The sequence below is a fragment of the Boleophthalmus pectinirostris genome, unplaced genomic scaffold (assembly GCF_026225935.1).
Source record: "Boleophthalmus pectinirostris isolate CB_2022bp ecotype Guang Dong unplaced genomic scaffold, ASM2622593v1 HiC_scaffold_9, whole genome shotgun sequence".
NCBI lineage: Eukaryota > Metazoa > Chordata > Actinopteri > Gobiiformes > Gobiidae > Boleophthalmus > Boleophthalmus pectinirostris.
Genome location: NW_026571541.1, coordinates 25,180,055 through 25,196,843, shown reverse-complemented (window position 1 = coordinate 25,196,843; position 16,789 = coordinate 25,180,055). Strand labels below are relative to the sequence as shown.

General features: G+C 38.4%; 1 protein-coding gene and 1 non-coding gene across 2 annotated transcripts; both read left to right on the top strand.

Moving 5' to 3' along the window:
- Positions 1-2,768: 2,768 nt before the first annotated feature.
- trnat-agu (transfer RNA threonine (anticodon AGU)) lies at positions 2,769-2,842 on the top strand. Its single transcript has one exon. It is a non-coding gene; the product is annotated as a tRNA-Thr (tRNA).
- A 5,135-nt stretch (positions 2,843-7,977) lies between these two features.
- On the top strand, positions 7,978-16,536 carry scn2b (sodium channel, voltage-gated, type II, beta). The gene is made up of 5 exons (XM_055166700.1): positions 7,978-7,983; positions 9,455-9,509; positions 13,088-13,251; positions 14,143-14,359; positions 16,340-16,536. Exons 1-5 carry the CDS (start codon positions 7,978-7,980, stop codon positions 16,534-16,536), a joined length of 639 nt encoding a protein of 212 aa, XP_055022675.1.
- The last annotated feature ends 253 nt before the right edge of the window (positions 16,537-16,789 follow it).

Here is a 16,789-nt window from a genome sequence, read left to right as displayed (position 1 = left end):
CAAAGCAGAGAAGTAAAAGAACATTGTGAATGCTCAGGTTAAAGGTGCAGTGTTGGGTATTATGCATGGCAGGTGGTGATAGTAGTAGCGCCACTTTGACGCTGTTTAAATCCAGACTCGGAACAGTTCTGTTTAGCTGTGCATATGTCTGAAAGGTTTTCATTTTTCATTCGTTGGCTTAGGGAGTGTGCAATTATTAACAAAATACAAGAATGCAAAGGGCTTGCCTGTAAAGAATGATTTAAAATCCTGTTGGTGCATCACCCGTGGTCATACTTGGTCTTGTATCTATTTTTGTTCTATGGTGGCGTTTATGTTGTGCTTTGTGTTGTGTTGTCCTGTTTTTCATGGGAGGCAATAAAGGATTATCTTATCTTATTCCTCACTGTCCTCTCTCATTTAATGTCTCTCTCTCTCTCTGTTTAATTTTATGATGAATATTTACGTTTTGATGTTTGTATTGCGATTTTAACAGATTTTTTTTTTTTATTCTGTAAAGAACTTAGAATTACTTTGTGTACAAATTGTGATATACAAGTAAACATGCCTTGCCTAGTAGCCTTATCCATCTCATAAATAGGTAATAATAATAATAATAATAATAATAATTATTATTATTATTATTATTATCATCATCATCAAAACAATTATAAAAATAGTAGTAGTAGTAGTTGTTGTAGTAGTAGTATTAATTTGTTAGTTTATTTATTATTTTATTGCATTATAGCGTAGAAAATACTGTGCAATGCCATACTGTAGCAACCACAGAACTGCTTTAAACAACTGATCTTAACTTACTATAGCCTACTTGATTATTTTCCCATGCATTTGCAGAGGCTTGCAATTCATTTACTCTGTGATTGCCTCTCCACCCGCCCACCCCACCGTGACGTTTATCCCCAACCGTAAGACCAACCACCATAAGGCTACAGACACTGCCAGCCATGTCCTGCCTCTAAATTATCACTGTTTTTAATCGCATTTCAACGCACATACTAAGGGCACACGTGCTGCTCTTTGTGTCGCCACACATTTTTACACATTTTTATACACTGGCAGCAGAAGCATGTGCTCTCCAGCGGTGGCCGTGGACAGAAGATGTGGCGCTGGGCTGCTCGGCGGGCTCTTGCTCTTGCTTTCGCTCTCCGGTAAGAACCACAACACTCCCCTACGATGCTCTGATGCTCTGATACGCCCGATCAACAGTTATTAGCTGGATGCACGCTTTACGCTTTTGCAAACTCCACTCAAACCCAAACCGCAACGATTTTGCTTGTGCGTAACGGAGAGACGAGAGAGAGAGACGGTATCGGTTAAAAGCCTTGCATTTCCCCCAGTTTTAAAGGGCCTCCATTAGAATTGCATTATCGTGGTTTCGCCTCGGCCACATTTGCTTTTATGGCGCGTTTTTCTGATGAGACGGCTCAATTGGCGCTCTATTCAGCCCTTGTTGACAGACGAATTAGTGGCGTGGCGCTTCATATCCTCCAGGATAAATGATGATGCCCTACACGAAAATAAACACTGACTGCAATGTGCACCGTCATATTGTGCTCTACTGTAAACTGCAGAGGGCCTTATGTTGACTGATGGTGCGTAATTGGCCTATTATAATGTGTCCAAACAAGCATATAGCGTTTCTCTGACAAATGTGTTAAGTGTTATTGAAAATCTTACATTATTTGAGCACCCTTAGCTTTTAATTCTCACAGATTTATGATTAAAATTACGTGTACAAATATCTAATAATGCCGGATCTAGTGCGTAATTCTAACAGCTTCGTTTCCACAAAATATTGATGCTTTATCGATCAGCCTCGTTATAAGTCCCACACTCATTTGCGTTTGATTGATACCATATGTCAGGATAATAGATATGTTGTGGATGCCTGCTCCAATTAGATAGGCCTCCCTGATCACGTGACACCCAGCTGTGGCTCGAGCAACGCCGTGAGATTAGCGTTTTGACAATCTTTACTGTAGACAGTCTAGATTATGGACAGATCCAAATAATCTAGGTTAAATTCTGCACTACATTTTAAAAACTAAAATATGGATAAGCCTACATGAAAAAAGTATCTGCCTGGATATTGTTAAAGGTGCACTATGTAACCTTTCTGGTGGAGGATCTCATATTTGCTTGTTTACATGTATAGGCGTATTGGTTTGCCTGGAATGTTTCACAATATGGCTGTAATCTAAAAAAAAAAAAAAAAAAAAAAAGTTATAGGTCAGAACTGTGGAGAGGAGAGTCAGTTTAGTAAGAATGCATGTTTACTAATCAGAAACTGAATGAATACAAGATATGTTTAATGGTGTACAGGCAAAGCAAAATCCATGAAAGCAAGCAGGTGGTGGAACCTCCCCCTGCCTGAAAAAGTTGCATAATGCACCTTTAATTGCTTTTTGTCCCAAATTATTCTAATAATTAAGTAATGATGGGTGCAAGTAAAATTGCATTAATGTTAGGTATTGGCTGTGTAAAGGCATGCTGTAGCTGATTTAGCTCAATCAAGGAGTGTTTTGAGCATTTTCTTCTTTTTACACTTACGACATCTGTCCACCAGAGGGCAGCAGCATCCAGAGGAACCAGAGATGGCTCCTATCTCCATCTGAAAGAGCAAAGTTCAACACTTGTCAGCCACACCAGTCCAGATACATGTGTCATATTCCCAGAGCGGTTCGAACTCTATGGGTGTACTGTGCCCGGTCTAGACATGATGTTATCTGACACCTGCCAGAAGAGCTCACAAAAGTGCGTTGCTCAGTGGCGCTGTGGCTTAGTTGGTTAAAGCGCCTGTCTAGTAAACAGGAGATCCTGGGTTCGAATCCCAGCAGTGCCTTTTTGTGGAGTTAAAATGTAAGGCAAGGCAAGGCAGGTTTATGTGTATAGCACAATTCGTACACAAAGTAATTCAAACTGCTTTACAGAATAAGAAATACATTAAAATCATAATAAAAACAAATCAAAACATAAATAATCATAAAAAGAGAGAAATCAATTAGAGAGAAGAGTACGGAATGAAAACCTTTCAGTCATATGCACAGTTAAACAGAAATGTTTGAGCCTGGATTTAAACAGCGTCAAAGAAGAGTCTGTCTCACATGTTCAGACTGTTCCAGGTTTTAGCTGCGTGAACCTGAAACGCTGACTGCCCTTGTTTAGTCCTGACTCTGGGCACCAGCAGGATTTCAATGTACAAGCTAGGAATATGCTTCGTGATAAGGTGCATTGTAAAACAAATGTATACTAATAGTAAAATATCATAAAAATGAAAAGTCATGCATTAAATAAGGTGAAAAGTAAAAACAGAAGCACTTTGACTGAATATAGATACAAACATAAATAAGGTCCAGTTCATTTGAATTGGGGTTACAGGTCATCAGGAATCTAACAATATGATTCAAGAAAAAAATGTAGATCACAACCATCCTTGTGTAAGTGGGACATCTCATTTTTACTATATTTAGGGTAACTAAGTAGCTCTAAATGGGCCCTTCAATTAATTTTTTTTTTAAACTAAAATGCACTGGAAAATTAGTATATAGTAAGTTTAAATGTATTAGTAGAGATAAAAATTGTCATTTGAAGTGAGACTTGAAAAGAGTAACAACTATTTGGGCATCTTCTAATCCATTGTGTAAAGTGATATAGTTTAAATTATGCAAAATAATGTGCATATTTTACAGTTTTCAAATGGTATAATGAGGAAAAAGGTCAAACAAACACAAAAAGGAGGCCTGTTTGTTCTATTGTAAAAACTCTAGTTGCATATTTACCACACAGACAATTTTCAGTTTTACTTGAGGTTCTGCTGCTTTATATTTCCCATGGATAAGTTATTGCTTTGGTTAGAATGTTCTACAATATGGCATTAAAGTCTCTTACCAGGCCAAATGACAGGTCAGATCTTTGGAGGCCTTACTTAAAGTATTTATGCATGTACTTCCAAAGTATTGTTAAAATTATCTCTGATATATAAATGCAGGTTAAATTACTTCATATCATCATATTGTGGAACATTCCAGGCAAGACAACAACATCTCCATGGAGACAAGCAGGTGTTGGACCCTCCATCAGAAAGGTTACATAGAACTAGCATTGTCATGATACTAAAACGCAATACTAAGGAATAAACTTTATACTAATACTGATTCTGATATGAGAATGATACATAAAAACACTTTATTTAAACAGTAGAATATAAATTTCCACATTAAATCATTGTACTTTCTTTTATATTACCACATGGTCTCATATCTGTGTACTCCCTCAGTGGTCCAGGTAGGCTCCATAGTGGTCTGAGGACATATACTAGTCTATGTGCTCTTATACTTGTTCAGATACAGCTTAAGCTCATTGTAAAGCTTTTTCAAAAGGTTAATTTCTGTGCTGTGAATGTGACTTCTTTAGTATCGATACTCGCTCAAATCAGTATCTACTTTTGGTACTAGTTTTACTAGGGATGTAACAATAACCAAAATATTGTGATATTGTATTGTCAGAGTTCTCCCAATAATATCGTGGACCATCATAATATATCGAATTGCAAGTCATTTTGCTCAATTTAAGAGTTACGTTGCAGTAATTGCTAAAAAAACACAGAGGGAACTATATAGACCATGATCCTTTTCTCCATTTTAGTGTGTAGACTATAAGAAGACATAACAGTTCCAAGCACTTTTGAGTCTTAGTTCTTTGGAGTCTTGTCAAGGCATTTTAAGAGGAAAAAGTAGCATAATAACCTCCACAAAATATTGTAATAAATATCGTACCATGAGATGTATATCAAAACAAAACAAATATACATATATTTGTTGTTGTCTGTTAGATTGTAATGCAATGGAGGTACTGTGCAATTATTGCTTATAATGTACAGGAAATGAGAAGTCTGTATTTGTTCTTCGTTAATTTGGGACTGTAGAAAAAAGGGGTGGGGTTAAATAAGTATTTACTTCCTCCCACTCCTTTTTCGGACACAAGGAAAATTCTGCGTAACATTTATTTTGCCTGTTATTATAGAATAGGAATAGTTACTTTTTGTGTTATATCTATGTATTTACGTTTTTGTTTTTTTTTTATTTTGTTTTTTTTTTATTTATGTTCTATGTATTACTGTCCGAAATAAATAAATAAACATAAACATATCGTGAAAATATCGTACAGAGAAATTTGGATATTGTTACATCCCTAATCGTGAGCCTCCGCACCATATTGTGAGCTTTCCCACTATTGCTCAATAAATACCGTGCTGCGAGGTTCATACTGTGACGATATTGTATCGTGAGACTTGGATATCGTTACACCCCTAAGTTTTACTATCGATTATAATAATATGTGATTTTCAATAGTTTGGCCAACCCTACATAGAAAACCTATAAGTAACTCATAATTAGTATCAAAATTGGGTATTGAAAGGTAAACATAACTGAGTAAATCTAACATTACTGCCTGATAAAATTCCTTATAAATCACTTGTGCCGAGTCATAGCCTTTCCCAGTGGATTTGAATGGGTTTGGTCTTACAGTGAGTGATCCACGATTCAATTATGTAATATCCAGCAGGATGAGGGATTCTGGGAAACACCTGATACGATATCCCATTTGATGCCGCAGTGTGTCAGGCCGGCCTGTGCTCTGAGTGCTGCAGTTGTATTAAACAGATCAAGCAGAGGGCATGAGAGATAGGCCTAGTATTACACTGCACTATTCGCAATGTGTGGGAATGTATGAGCCAAGGAACAAAATTATGTGCAGCTTGATCAAGACCGTGGGCCCTGTATTATGCAAAATGGACTCTTATGAGCTTTAAGTCATGTTATACTGTTGTTTCCTGCTTGAAAACATACCCGGAGTTGTGTTTTCTTTCATTCACACATCTGAGTAACCCTTTATTATTAGTCTGTCTACATCTCCAAAGCTATAAATATTTTGTGATGTAATGAATAAAGCGATAGTTTTCAAGTCAACAGCCACTAATGTATATTTTATTTAGTTAAGATAGGAAATTCCAGGGATGAAATGACTTAAATGTTTCTAGTGAAGGTGTCTGGAGTTTAAAACACAGTGGAGCCGTTCCTGTGTGACCACATGACATCACAAGGTGGAACTGAGTTTGAGACACAGACTGCATAAAGAAGTGGACTGAGCAAGTGTGATGTCACCCACAGTGTTCAGCTCCACTCATATGAAGCTCCCAACGCTAACAGTTACAGGAGCGAATCTGGATTTGATTGAGGTTGTTAAATGCGCCAGCCCTTCTCACCGAAAAGTGGGAAGGGGACTTTATTCAAATGATTATTTTTCTAGTTACATGATTTATTCAGCATTTTATCTCTCTCTCAAAAAAAAAAAAAAAAAAAGAATAAATAAATTAAAATTTTAAATTAGTCTATAAATATGTACCTTAGAGCAGTGCAATGTATAAAACATAATATGAATAAAATATACTTTGAGCATAAAATAAGGCATAGAAAAAACATTAGTATATCCAAAATAAACTATATATCCAGCTGTTCTACAATCTCTATATTTGAAAAAATTAAATAAATGTTCTTATTTGTATAAAAAATATCCCAAAATGAACTTTGCTAAGCTTTCGTTTCAATTCGATTATATGAGTTTGGAGATCGTTTGACATACAAATCGAAATTGCGATCAAAATTCAATTAATTGCACAGAGACAGAACAGACTTTAGACTATAAACAGGCTGAATATATGTGTGATTAGTGGGAGATTTGCCTTATTATCTATACAATAAGTTAAATTCATAATATTGTGGTTATATTGGTTGTATTTTATTATTTTTAGTTCTTGATAATAACAATAACTGGCCTAATGCTGGTATATATTGGCTAGACAGAGGATTAGAGGCCTCCAGAGTATGTTATGATGTCATATTTTCCATCTGTTTCTTGCTATGATTGTGGTACCAAATATACAAATATAGTGACAGAAATGTCTAAATGTATTGTCTAGTTATTGTCTGTCCCCACAACATACAAACACATTTGAATCATGGACCAGCGGCTTGTAAAAAAAGAAAAAAAAAGAGCCCACCATGATCTACAACAAGTTCATGTTAAAGGACCCATATTATATTTGTTTCTTATTTATGTTATAATGTTGCTTACTCATCACAAACATACCCAGAGTTGTACTGTTCCACCTTGTGATGTCATACAGGAAGAGCTCCACTTTGTTTTTAACCTCTGTACACCTTCACTAATTTCAGCACTAGAATTTCCAAATTCTACTGAACAAAAGGTAAAAGGAAGCTCTTAACATGAAAGCTACAAGGTGGGACAGAGCATTTTGAGCTTTGGAGATGCAGACAGACTAATAATGCGGGATTACTCAAACATGTGTAAACAACATAAAACAAAACACAACTCCAGGCATGTTTTTGGTGAGGTAACAGCATTATAACATGGCTTAAACCTCATAAGAGTCAATTGTGTGTAATATATAAGACCTTCAAGTTTTGATTAATTGTATTATGATTGAAAATGAATACGTGCAAAGAGTTATATAAGAGTTATAAGAGTCTTACCTGAGCCTCATGGTGTCCACCTCTCAATCTTCATTTAGGAGACACATCTGCACATCTGCAAAATTAGTAGAGTTGAGACCTGAGTGGAAGCTAATATATTCAAATATTTGCTATTTCTGAAGTGCTACAATCTTGTTGTATAAGCCAATTTTCTTGCCTCGATTACACAATACGCTTTTCTCCAATATTGTATGAAGATGTGATTCAGGGCACTGTTGAATCTCCCTCTTGATGCTGGACAATTTGCGCACATTTGTTTACGTTTTACATAAATAAAACTTAAAACCACATGGCTAATTTGCATAAACTATAAGCACCAAAAAAACAGCTCACTCCTTGCGCACTGAGGCAGTCAGCTTCTGTCGGACTAAAGGACACAACTCAGTAGAATAAGAGTGTTCTTCATGTGACAGAGGACGTGCTGATGCTGGTGAGTCGTGTTGGAGATGTTCTTGTTGAACTTTACACGAACGCCAGGTTTAAATCCTTGCTTCCTTGCATTTTGGTGGTGAATTACTTCGTGGCGCATAGACCTTGACACAGACCCATAAATCAAAAACACCGAAAAGGCAGTGTGTGTTGAGTTGATGCAGAACTAAACTTTGCCCTTAAAACTGGGCTTTAGGAGCACTACAAAAAACTTTAACGCTCCCAAAATTATGTTTTCTCAGACTGGAATTTTTGGTCCATAATGATAGATCACTCAGCCCTAATAGAAATCAAGTTTGAAATGTTAGTATCGTAACAACACTACTTTGGACATAAGACAATGCAGTTGTAGCAATTTCTCTTGCCTGTTTCTCTTGCCTGTAATCTCCCCACTGTCTCTGAGGTCTTGTGTAAGGATGCAACAATCTCTCTGTATGATATTTTCTCGATATGCATCTCACGATACGATATTTATTTATTTTGTGGAGGCAGAACTGTGAATAAGCTACTTTTTCTTCTTAAAATGCCTTGAGATTTAATCCAAAGAACTAAGATTTAAAAGTGTTTAGAACTGTTATTTCATGTAGTCTGCAGTGGAATGGAGCAAAGGATCATGGTCTATGTAGTTCCCTCTGTTTTTTTTTTTAGCTATTGCTGCACCATAGCCATTAATTTAAGTGAAGAGTCTTGTAGTTTGATATATTGTGATGGTCATGTTATTATTATGAGACCTTTGACAATACGATATCACGATATTTCGATTATTGCTCCATCGTTAGTGTTGTGTTGCTTTCTGTGGACAGACACAGGGAGACAGGGAGGGGCAGTGGTGGCATGGGGCCTCTCCTCTGCAGTACCTCCTCTGCGAGTTTGCCCGGCCAGTTTCTCTCTCTCTTTCTCTCTCCACGGGAGCGCTTAGTCAGCACGAGACAGCATCGCACCATTCCTCACAGTCTTAACGTATACGGGACGCTGTGAAACATAACTGTACTGAGGCGGGCTACTACAGACAGATATAAATATTGTTTGGAAGAGATGCAAAATTAGAACATTGGAATCATTTAAAGGTGCATTGTGTAACTTGCTTTGTCTGTTTCACAGCTTGGCATTAAACCTTTCTATCTTCATGGACACCAAACCAGATCAAGGTACAGGTATTCTGACTGCAAGGTGCTCGCAGTCAGAATGCCTGTTTTGTAGATTTTTGAGCTATAAAACCACCTGTGATTGAATAAATGTAAGATAGAGCTTTTCAATACTGTGGAACATTCCAGGCAGAGTGAGAAAGTGAGATACTGAAGTGAGAAAAAGCTACACAATGCATCTTTAAATCAAAATATACAGATATTTTTTAAAGCTTATAAAGTGATTTTTATAAAGTTATAGTTATAAAGCTTATAAAGTGAAGAGTTTTTTTTTTTGTTTTTTGTTTTTGTTTGTTTTTCCAGCACTTTCAGTTTTTTGTTTTTTAGTTTCAGTTTTTTCAGATCCTGTTTCAGTTTTTAGTTCTTTTGCTTTTGGTTATATATTGGGTTACATTTTTTTGTTTTGAATCATTATGTCAGGTTGTATTTATTTATCTTCATTTATACATATTTAAATGATAAGAATGTTGACTCTCCCTCTCTGACACCTACAAAAATGGCCAACCCCAATTGTATGCATTAGTAAGTTATAATATAAAAAGCTGTGCAATATTTCTAAAATCCATGCACCATGACAATTGTCAGTTGCTTAGATAGTTTGGGCTATTTGTTATAGTGCTATTGCTTGATCCAGATTAACTATAAACACTTTTCAGTACCATCTCATTCTTCTACAATAAAACATTGTATGCACAGTTATAATGGCCTGATTAAAGGTGAATTCATGTATTATTTGTTCATTCCTTTTTCAAAATAAAACCAAAAATAAGAAAAAAACATAAATAAAATTTTTCAGTTTAGGATTTTGTGTTTAAATGAATAATGGAAAAAAATGGTTTCCCGTTTCCGTGACGCGTCCGGACTGAACCAGGACTGATCCCTGGACTGAACCTGGTTGATCATAACTGAGACCAGGACCAGACCAGGACCAGACCAAGACTGAGAATAGGACCAGGACCAGGACTGAGACTGAAACCGGGGCCAGACTGGGACTGAGACCAGGACCAGACCAGGACTGAGATTGGGCCTAAGACCAGGACTGAGACTTGTTTAGTCCTGGTTTAGTCCTGGTTCGGTCTGTATGCGGCATCACAGTTTAAGTCATGGAATTAAGCAGGAAACAGCTGTTATACATTTTTGCCATTATTCATTTAAACACAAAATCAAAAACTAAACCGAGTCGTTGGAGACAAATAATGAAGAAAATAATAGCTTTTTTCATTTTCTTATATTTGGTTTTATTTTGAAAAATGAATGAAGGAATGATACACAGATTCGGGCACTGTATCTGATTTTGTACCTTCTTTAAAACACGTAGCCATCCCTCTCATCCTAATTATTCACTGCACTGAGTTGATTAGCACTTTTCAGAACTCTCAAGGACCAGATTGGAGTTTTGCCATCACGGTAATGCTTAGAACAACTAGCATGCTAACAGTGCACTTCCCAATTCTCAGACACTCCTGGGTTAAAACTAATTTTTCTCAACTAGACAGCCACTCTAGTTCAGCCACTTTAAGACTAACCTAAAAATCATCACGCTAATCACTCGATCAATACCTCCCATAATGCACCTGTATTCGCGCTCTTGAGTACGTGCCGAGTGTCCTTGCGTTTCTAACGTCGCAAACAGACAGGTCAGCGCTAACGGTGACATTGACGTAGCACCAGTAGCCACGTTAGCTCACATGCTGACGGAGCACTCGCGGTTTCTCACAAAAGGACAAATAAGCAGGTGCAGGACGGGCCCCTGACTCATGCGTTTATATAGGAGCTTCTGCGGACGCCGTGTACCGTCTGTGTGAATTATAGATATGAACGGAGGGAGGGCGGGAGGGCGAGCTGCAGCGGTGCATGCAGAGGTGAGGGGATGCTGCATGAGGAGGCCTGCTGCTGGTCGGGGCTGGTGGAGGTGGTGGAGGGGCTGGTGGTGGAGGGGCTGGTGGAGGTGGTGGAGGGGCTGGTGGTGGGGGCTGGTGGTGGTGGTGGTGGTGGTGGTGGTGAGGCTGGTGGGTCTTTCTGAGGCTGGGGTTGGTGCAGCGGCAGTGGGAACAGAGCCAGGAAAAAAGAGAGGACTGCAGAGGAGACTACTGCAGAGTCCCGGCACAGAGCAGCAATGATTGTGTCTGGGGAGAGGGAGGGAGGCAGGGAGGGAGAGGTAGAGAGAGAGATGGACGGTGGGATAGGGGGAAGGAAAGAGAAAGGAGAGAGAAAGAAAGAGAGAGAGCGAGAGATAGAGGGGGAGATAGAGAAAGAGAGGGCGAAAGGGGAGGGAAGGAGAGAGAGAAAGAGAGGGAGAAAGGAAGGTTAGGAGAGGGAGAGAGAGAGGGAGGAGGGAGGAGGAGGGGAGGGAGAGGTAGAGAGGGACGGCGGGTGGGATAGGGGGCAAGAAAAAGAAAGAAGAGATAAAGAAAAAGAAAGGGAGAGATAGAGGGGGGAGAGAAAGGGAGGGATAAGGGGAAGGAAGGAGAGAGAAAAAAGAGAAAAGAGAGAGGAGAGAGAGAGAGAGGATAGGGGGAGGAAAGGAGAGGGAGAGAGGGGGTAGGAGAGAGACAGCGAGAGAAGGATGGAGAGAGAGGGGGGTTAGGAGACACAGAAAGAGAGAGGGTAGAAGAGAGAGAGCAAGGGAAGGAGAGGTAGCAAGAGAGGGGGGGGGTTAAGGGGAGAGGAGAGAGAGAGAGAGAGAGAGAGAGAGGGAAGAAGAGAGAGCAAAGGAAGGAGAGGGAGCAAGAGAGAGAAGAGGAGGGAGAGAGTGGGATAGGGATAAGGGGAGGGAAGGAGAAAGAGAGGGTTAGGAGAGAGATTGAGAGAGAGTGGGAGTGAAGGAAAGCGAGATGGAGTGAAGGAGAGAGAAAGGGGGAGAGAGGGAGAGAAGAAGAGGGAGAAAGAGAGGGAGGAAAGAAGGGAAGCTGGTAGAGGCGAGATGTGATGAGCAAACTTAGAATCATACCTGACTTAGGTCTGTCATTATAATCACTGTATCGACTTATCGCTCAATAAATGAATCACTTTTTTATAGGGTCAATATTTCTCATGGGCATTTTCTCTTTGTAGTAGTAGGATTATTCTTGTAAATTTTCTGTACTTAAATTAATTTCAGTTTAAGAGAGTGGACTAAATAACTGACTCGTTATAGAGCATCATTGCATCTTGTACTTTTTTTTTTTTTTACTGTAAATTTAGAATAGTCTCTTTATCGTTTATTGTCTCTATTCTCTCCAGCAGTGAGTTTTCCTCAATATATGTCCTAGTGACAGGCCTAACCTGAGTGAATTATAATGTGGTTTAATATCGCTTAGTATTTTTGGACATGTGTGTTGTGAAGTGTCTAGCCCAAGGACACAACTACAGCACTGGTCAGGCCTCTTTATCTTCTGCTGCCCCTTCGTTCTTACATCTGTGCTTATGTGACCTTTCCAACCACCCGCAATTACACAGTGAACACATTGTTGGTATATAGTCTTGCCCAAGGACACAACAACAGAAAATGAAGAATGGTGGTAATTCATAACAGTAACCTAGCAACAATAATATTTCCAAGGGCCATGATATGATTCGACATATTAAACAAAAATTGTGGGGGGTCCATCGCCTGCTTGTTTCTATGGATATATCATTTCTCTGCCTAGAATGTTCCACAGTACGACAATAAACAGTTCTACCTCACATTTATGAAATTACAGATGGTTTTATAGCTCAAAATACCATGAAAAACAGGCATTCTGACTGTGAGCGTATTGCCACTCCACAGATCTGACCTGTAACTTGATCTGGTTTGGTCATGACGACAGAAAAGTTGAATACCATACTGTGAAATATTCTAGACAAAGCACATCATATCTCCATGGAGAAAAGCATTTGACAGACCCTCCACCAGACAGAAACATAATGATGATGTAGTACTTCAGTTCCTCACTGTTAAACAAATAAAGGCCTGTTTTAAAATCCCATGGTGCTTTGCAGGTTGCTCCAGTATGGACGTGATCGTGCCCACTAACATCAACGCGCTCAACGGGACCACCGTCAAAATCCCTTGCACTTTCACTTCCTGTTACAAAATGGACATCACCAAATTCGCCATGAACTGGACCTACCAAGAGACGCTCAACGACACAGAGGAGATGGTAATGTGGACGTCCCTGATCTGTTTTTCAGAATTTGATCTGACTCCCCCCTCGTTGGTGAAATTACATCATCTAAACAGTGACTTTTGATTACATTTTGAGTCTTGAGGATTGACAATATAGTGTTGATAATCTTTCCTAATGCATTCCCAGCATCCTGCTTATTCAGTAATGCCAACAACTATCATGTAAACAGCACACTTTCTGATTTACCGACCATAAGACACTTTACAATAAGATACAGACAGTACATAGATGTATCATTGTATGTATGTATGTACTTGTATGTATCATATTTTATTTGTCTGTACTGCAGTGGTGGAACATAAAGAAGTAAAAAAGTAAAAAAAAAAAAAAAACGCAATGAAGTAAAAGTAGTTTCTGAAGTTTTTGAACAGGACTGAAAAGTATTTTTTATTATTGTCTCAGACCGGAGGAAGAGGCTGACACTTATCAAGTTCATACTTTGAACAAACAGAAATATGCAAAAAATTAAAAACAAGTAGTCTGATTCAATTGTTTCTATTGAACAAAATTCAGCACTTTGTTTTTTATTTTTATTTTTTAATCAAAATCACTACATTTGAAGCTTTTATTTGATCTCAATCTCTGCACAACATTTACTTTTAACTCTTTAAGTACATTTTGAAACTGGTATTTTAATAGTTTTTTTTTGTTTTTTTGTTTTTGTGTTTTGCTCTGGTATTGGTTCTTTTAACAAAACTGAATACTTCTTCCACCACTACTGCACAGACTTCAGAATAGTAATATCAACATCATTATTATTATTAGTCCAGCAAATATGGGCATCCTTTTACAAAATATCCATATCAAACCATCCCTCTTTTTCATTTCTAATCTAAATCTCTTTTATCATCTACCTGTGTGCAGTTCATGACGTACTACAGGAAGAAGGGCATGGTGGCGCTGCGCTCGGACCGCTTTGGGGACCGAGTGATATTTGCGGGGAACCTGGACAAGAATGATCTGTCCATCACACTATCAGACGTCCAACTGGAGGACGAGGGCATCTACAACTGCTACGTCCGAAACCCTCCTGACCGCATCCAGGGTCAGGGGGTCATCAAGCTCACTGTGGTCACTGAGCGTAAGCAGATTCACATGGTTGATTTTAGTTCACATGTATGGTTTTAATTCATATAAAGGTGACTCTTCTGTTGGGAAATGTTACTTGTTATGGCATTAAAGGTCCTATATTACACAGACTTGACTCTTAAGACATGTTACAACGCTGTGCTCTTCTCAAAAACACACCCGGACTTGAGTTTTGTTTCATTCACACATGTTTCAGTATTTTTATTATTCGTCTGTCTGCATCCTCAAAGCTCTGTTCCACTTTGTGATGTCATGTAGTGGTATTATATCTGAGTAAATACAAAACAGATATGTTCAATGCTATACAATCTGGACAAATCAATCTCCATGGAAAAGTTACATTCTTCTAAACTGTCACGGTCACACTCATTGGTGGTGAGTTGACTCTGAAGCCACTGTTACTACTACTACTACTACTACTACTACTACTACTACTACATCTTCTTCAGAGCAGACGATATGGCAGCATTATCAGCTACTACTTCCCCAAAGAAATATTTTTAGTGAGTTAGACAGAATAATAGTAATTCTATTTTCGACAACTTGCTACAACCAAGCTTTCAAAGTAACTAAAATTGTCTACAATAATAAACATATATTCATTAAAGACACTTTTTCACACTTCTCACAATTTCTTCTGTTCTTCTACACTTACTTTATACATTCCTGGCAGTCTAATTATTCACCACAATGAGTTATAAGCGTATTTCACAATTTTCAGAGGCTGGATCAGATCGTTTTGCCATTACTGTAGTGCTAACTACAACTAACATGCTAACAGGGCACTTTCTGATTAATGGAGGATAAAACGCTTTATAACTGTCAGCACACAACAGTCTCAATTCTGCTCTAAAGGTGCATTGTGTAACTTTACTAGTGAAGGGTCCATCAAATGTTTTTCTCCATGTAGATGTTATTTCTTTGTCTGGAATGTTTCACAGTATAAACTAACAGTGAAAAGTTTTAGAACACCACACTTTTTCCAGTTTTTTACTGTTTACTGTTAACCAAAACATATTCTAAGCTTTTGATCCATCAAAGTGTCCACCTTTGGCAGATATAACAGCTGAACACACCCGTGGCTCATTCTTTTTACAATAGAAATCAAATATTCTTCAGAAAGTTCTTCCCAAGTCTGTTGCAGAAGTTCCCATAAATGTGTGGCACTTGTAGGTTGTTTGGCTTTCACTCTTCTGTCCAGCTTATCCCAAACCAGCTCGAGCCGGTTTAAGTCTGGAGACTGTGCTGGACACTTCATGTTTTAAAGCTCACCATCTTGTTCTTTTTTCTGAGGTAGTTTCAGCAGAGCTTGGACTTGTGTTTTGTTATCTTTTATCTGTTTTAACCTGTCTGTTCAGTTCTTACCTTTGTACCATTTCAAGCTCTACATTGGACTTGCACGACTTAAATTGCAATAAATGACTGAAAAAATTAGGGTGTTCTAAAACTTTTGACCAGTAGTGTCGCATTAAATCTTTACCTTCAAACCATACCAAGTTACAGGTCAGATCTATGGAGATATATATGTGCTATAATTGAATAAGTGTAAGGTAGAGCTGTTTAATATCAAACTGTGGAATATTCCAGGTAGAGCAATGTTATAGGAACAAGCAGGTGATGGATGCCCAACCAAAATGTTACATAGTGCACCATTAAGCGCCTCGAATATGATATAATTTTGTGCAATTATACAGAAATAAAGGAGGTACAGCACTGTATAGACCCTATAGAATATGCTGCAAGTGCGTAAATGCGTCTTTCACCAGCGTGCAGACTTACAGATGCTGATGAGTTAGCTTGTTACTTATTAATGACCATCTAAAGGTCAAACTTAGTCTCTCAGCACATCTCTGACGCCACTGGACTTACTCAGCTCCACTTCCATTACACCACATCGCTCCAAATGGACCCCACTAGTCTCCATGTTTTGTTTAACTCTAACCTGAATACTTTTTTATTTTACTTTGTCCAGTTCCCCCTCCCAGAGACTCGACCATAGCCGTTGCCATAGGAGCGTCAGTGGGCGGGGCATTAGCGCTGCTCATACTGTCCATGGTGGTGGTGAAATGTCTGCGCCGACACCGCAAACAGGAGCTGATATCGGAGGAGAAGATGGAGGAGGAGGGCAAGCTAGAAGCAGAGGGGGTGGCAGAGGAGGAGACCAAGTAAGGAGCTATATATAATTGCTCAGCTAGCACATAACAACATTTTTGGGCTTTTAAATACAATTGCTGAATACATAAATAGATAGAATACATTAACTGAACATTTTAAACCTGATACACATTTTAGATGTTTTTTATAATTGAATTTTTATGTACATAAAATGTGTTTATTAGGGGTGTTACGATATCCAAATCTCTTGATATGATATTATCATGATATGCATCTCAACAGTATGATATTTTGGAGAGGTTAAGGA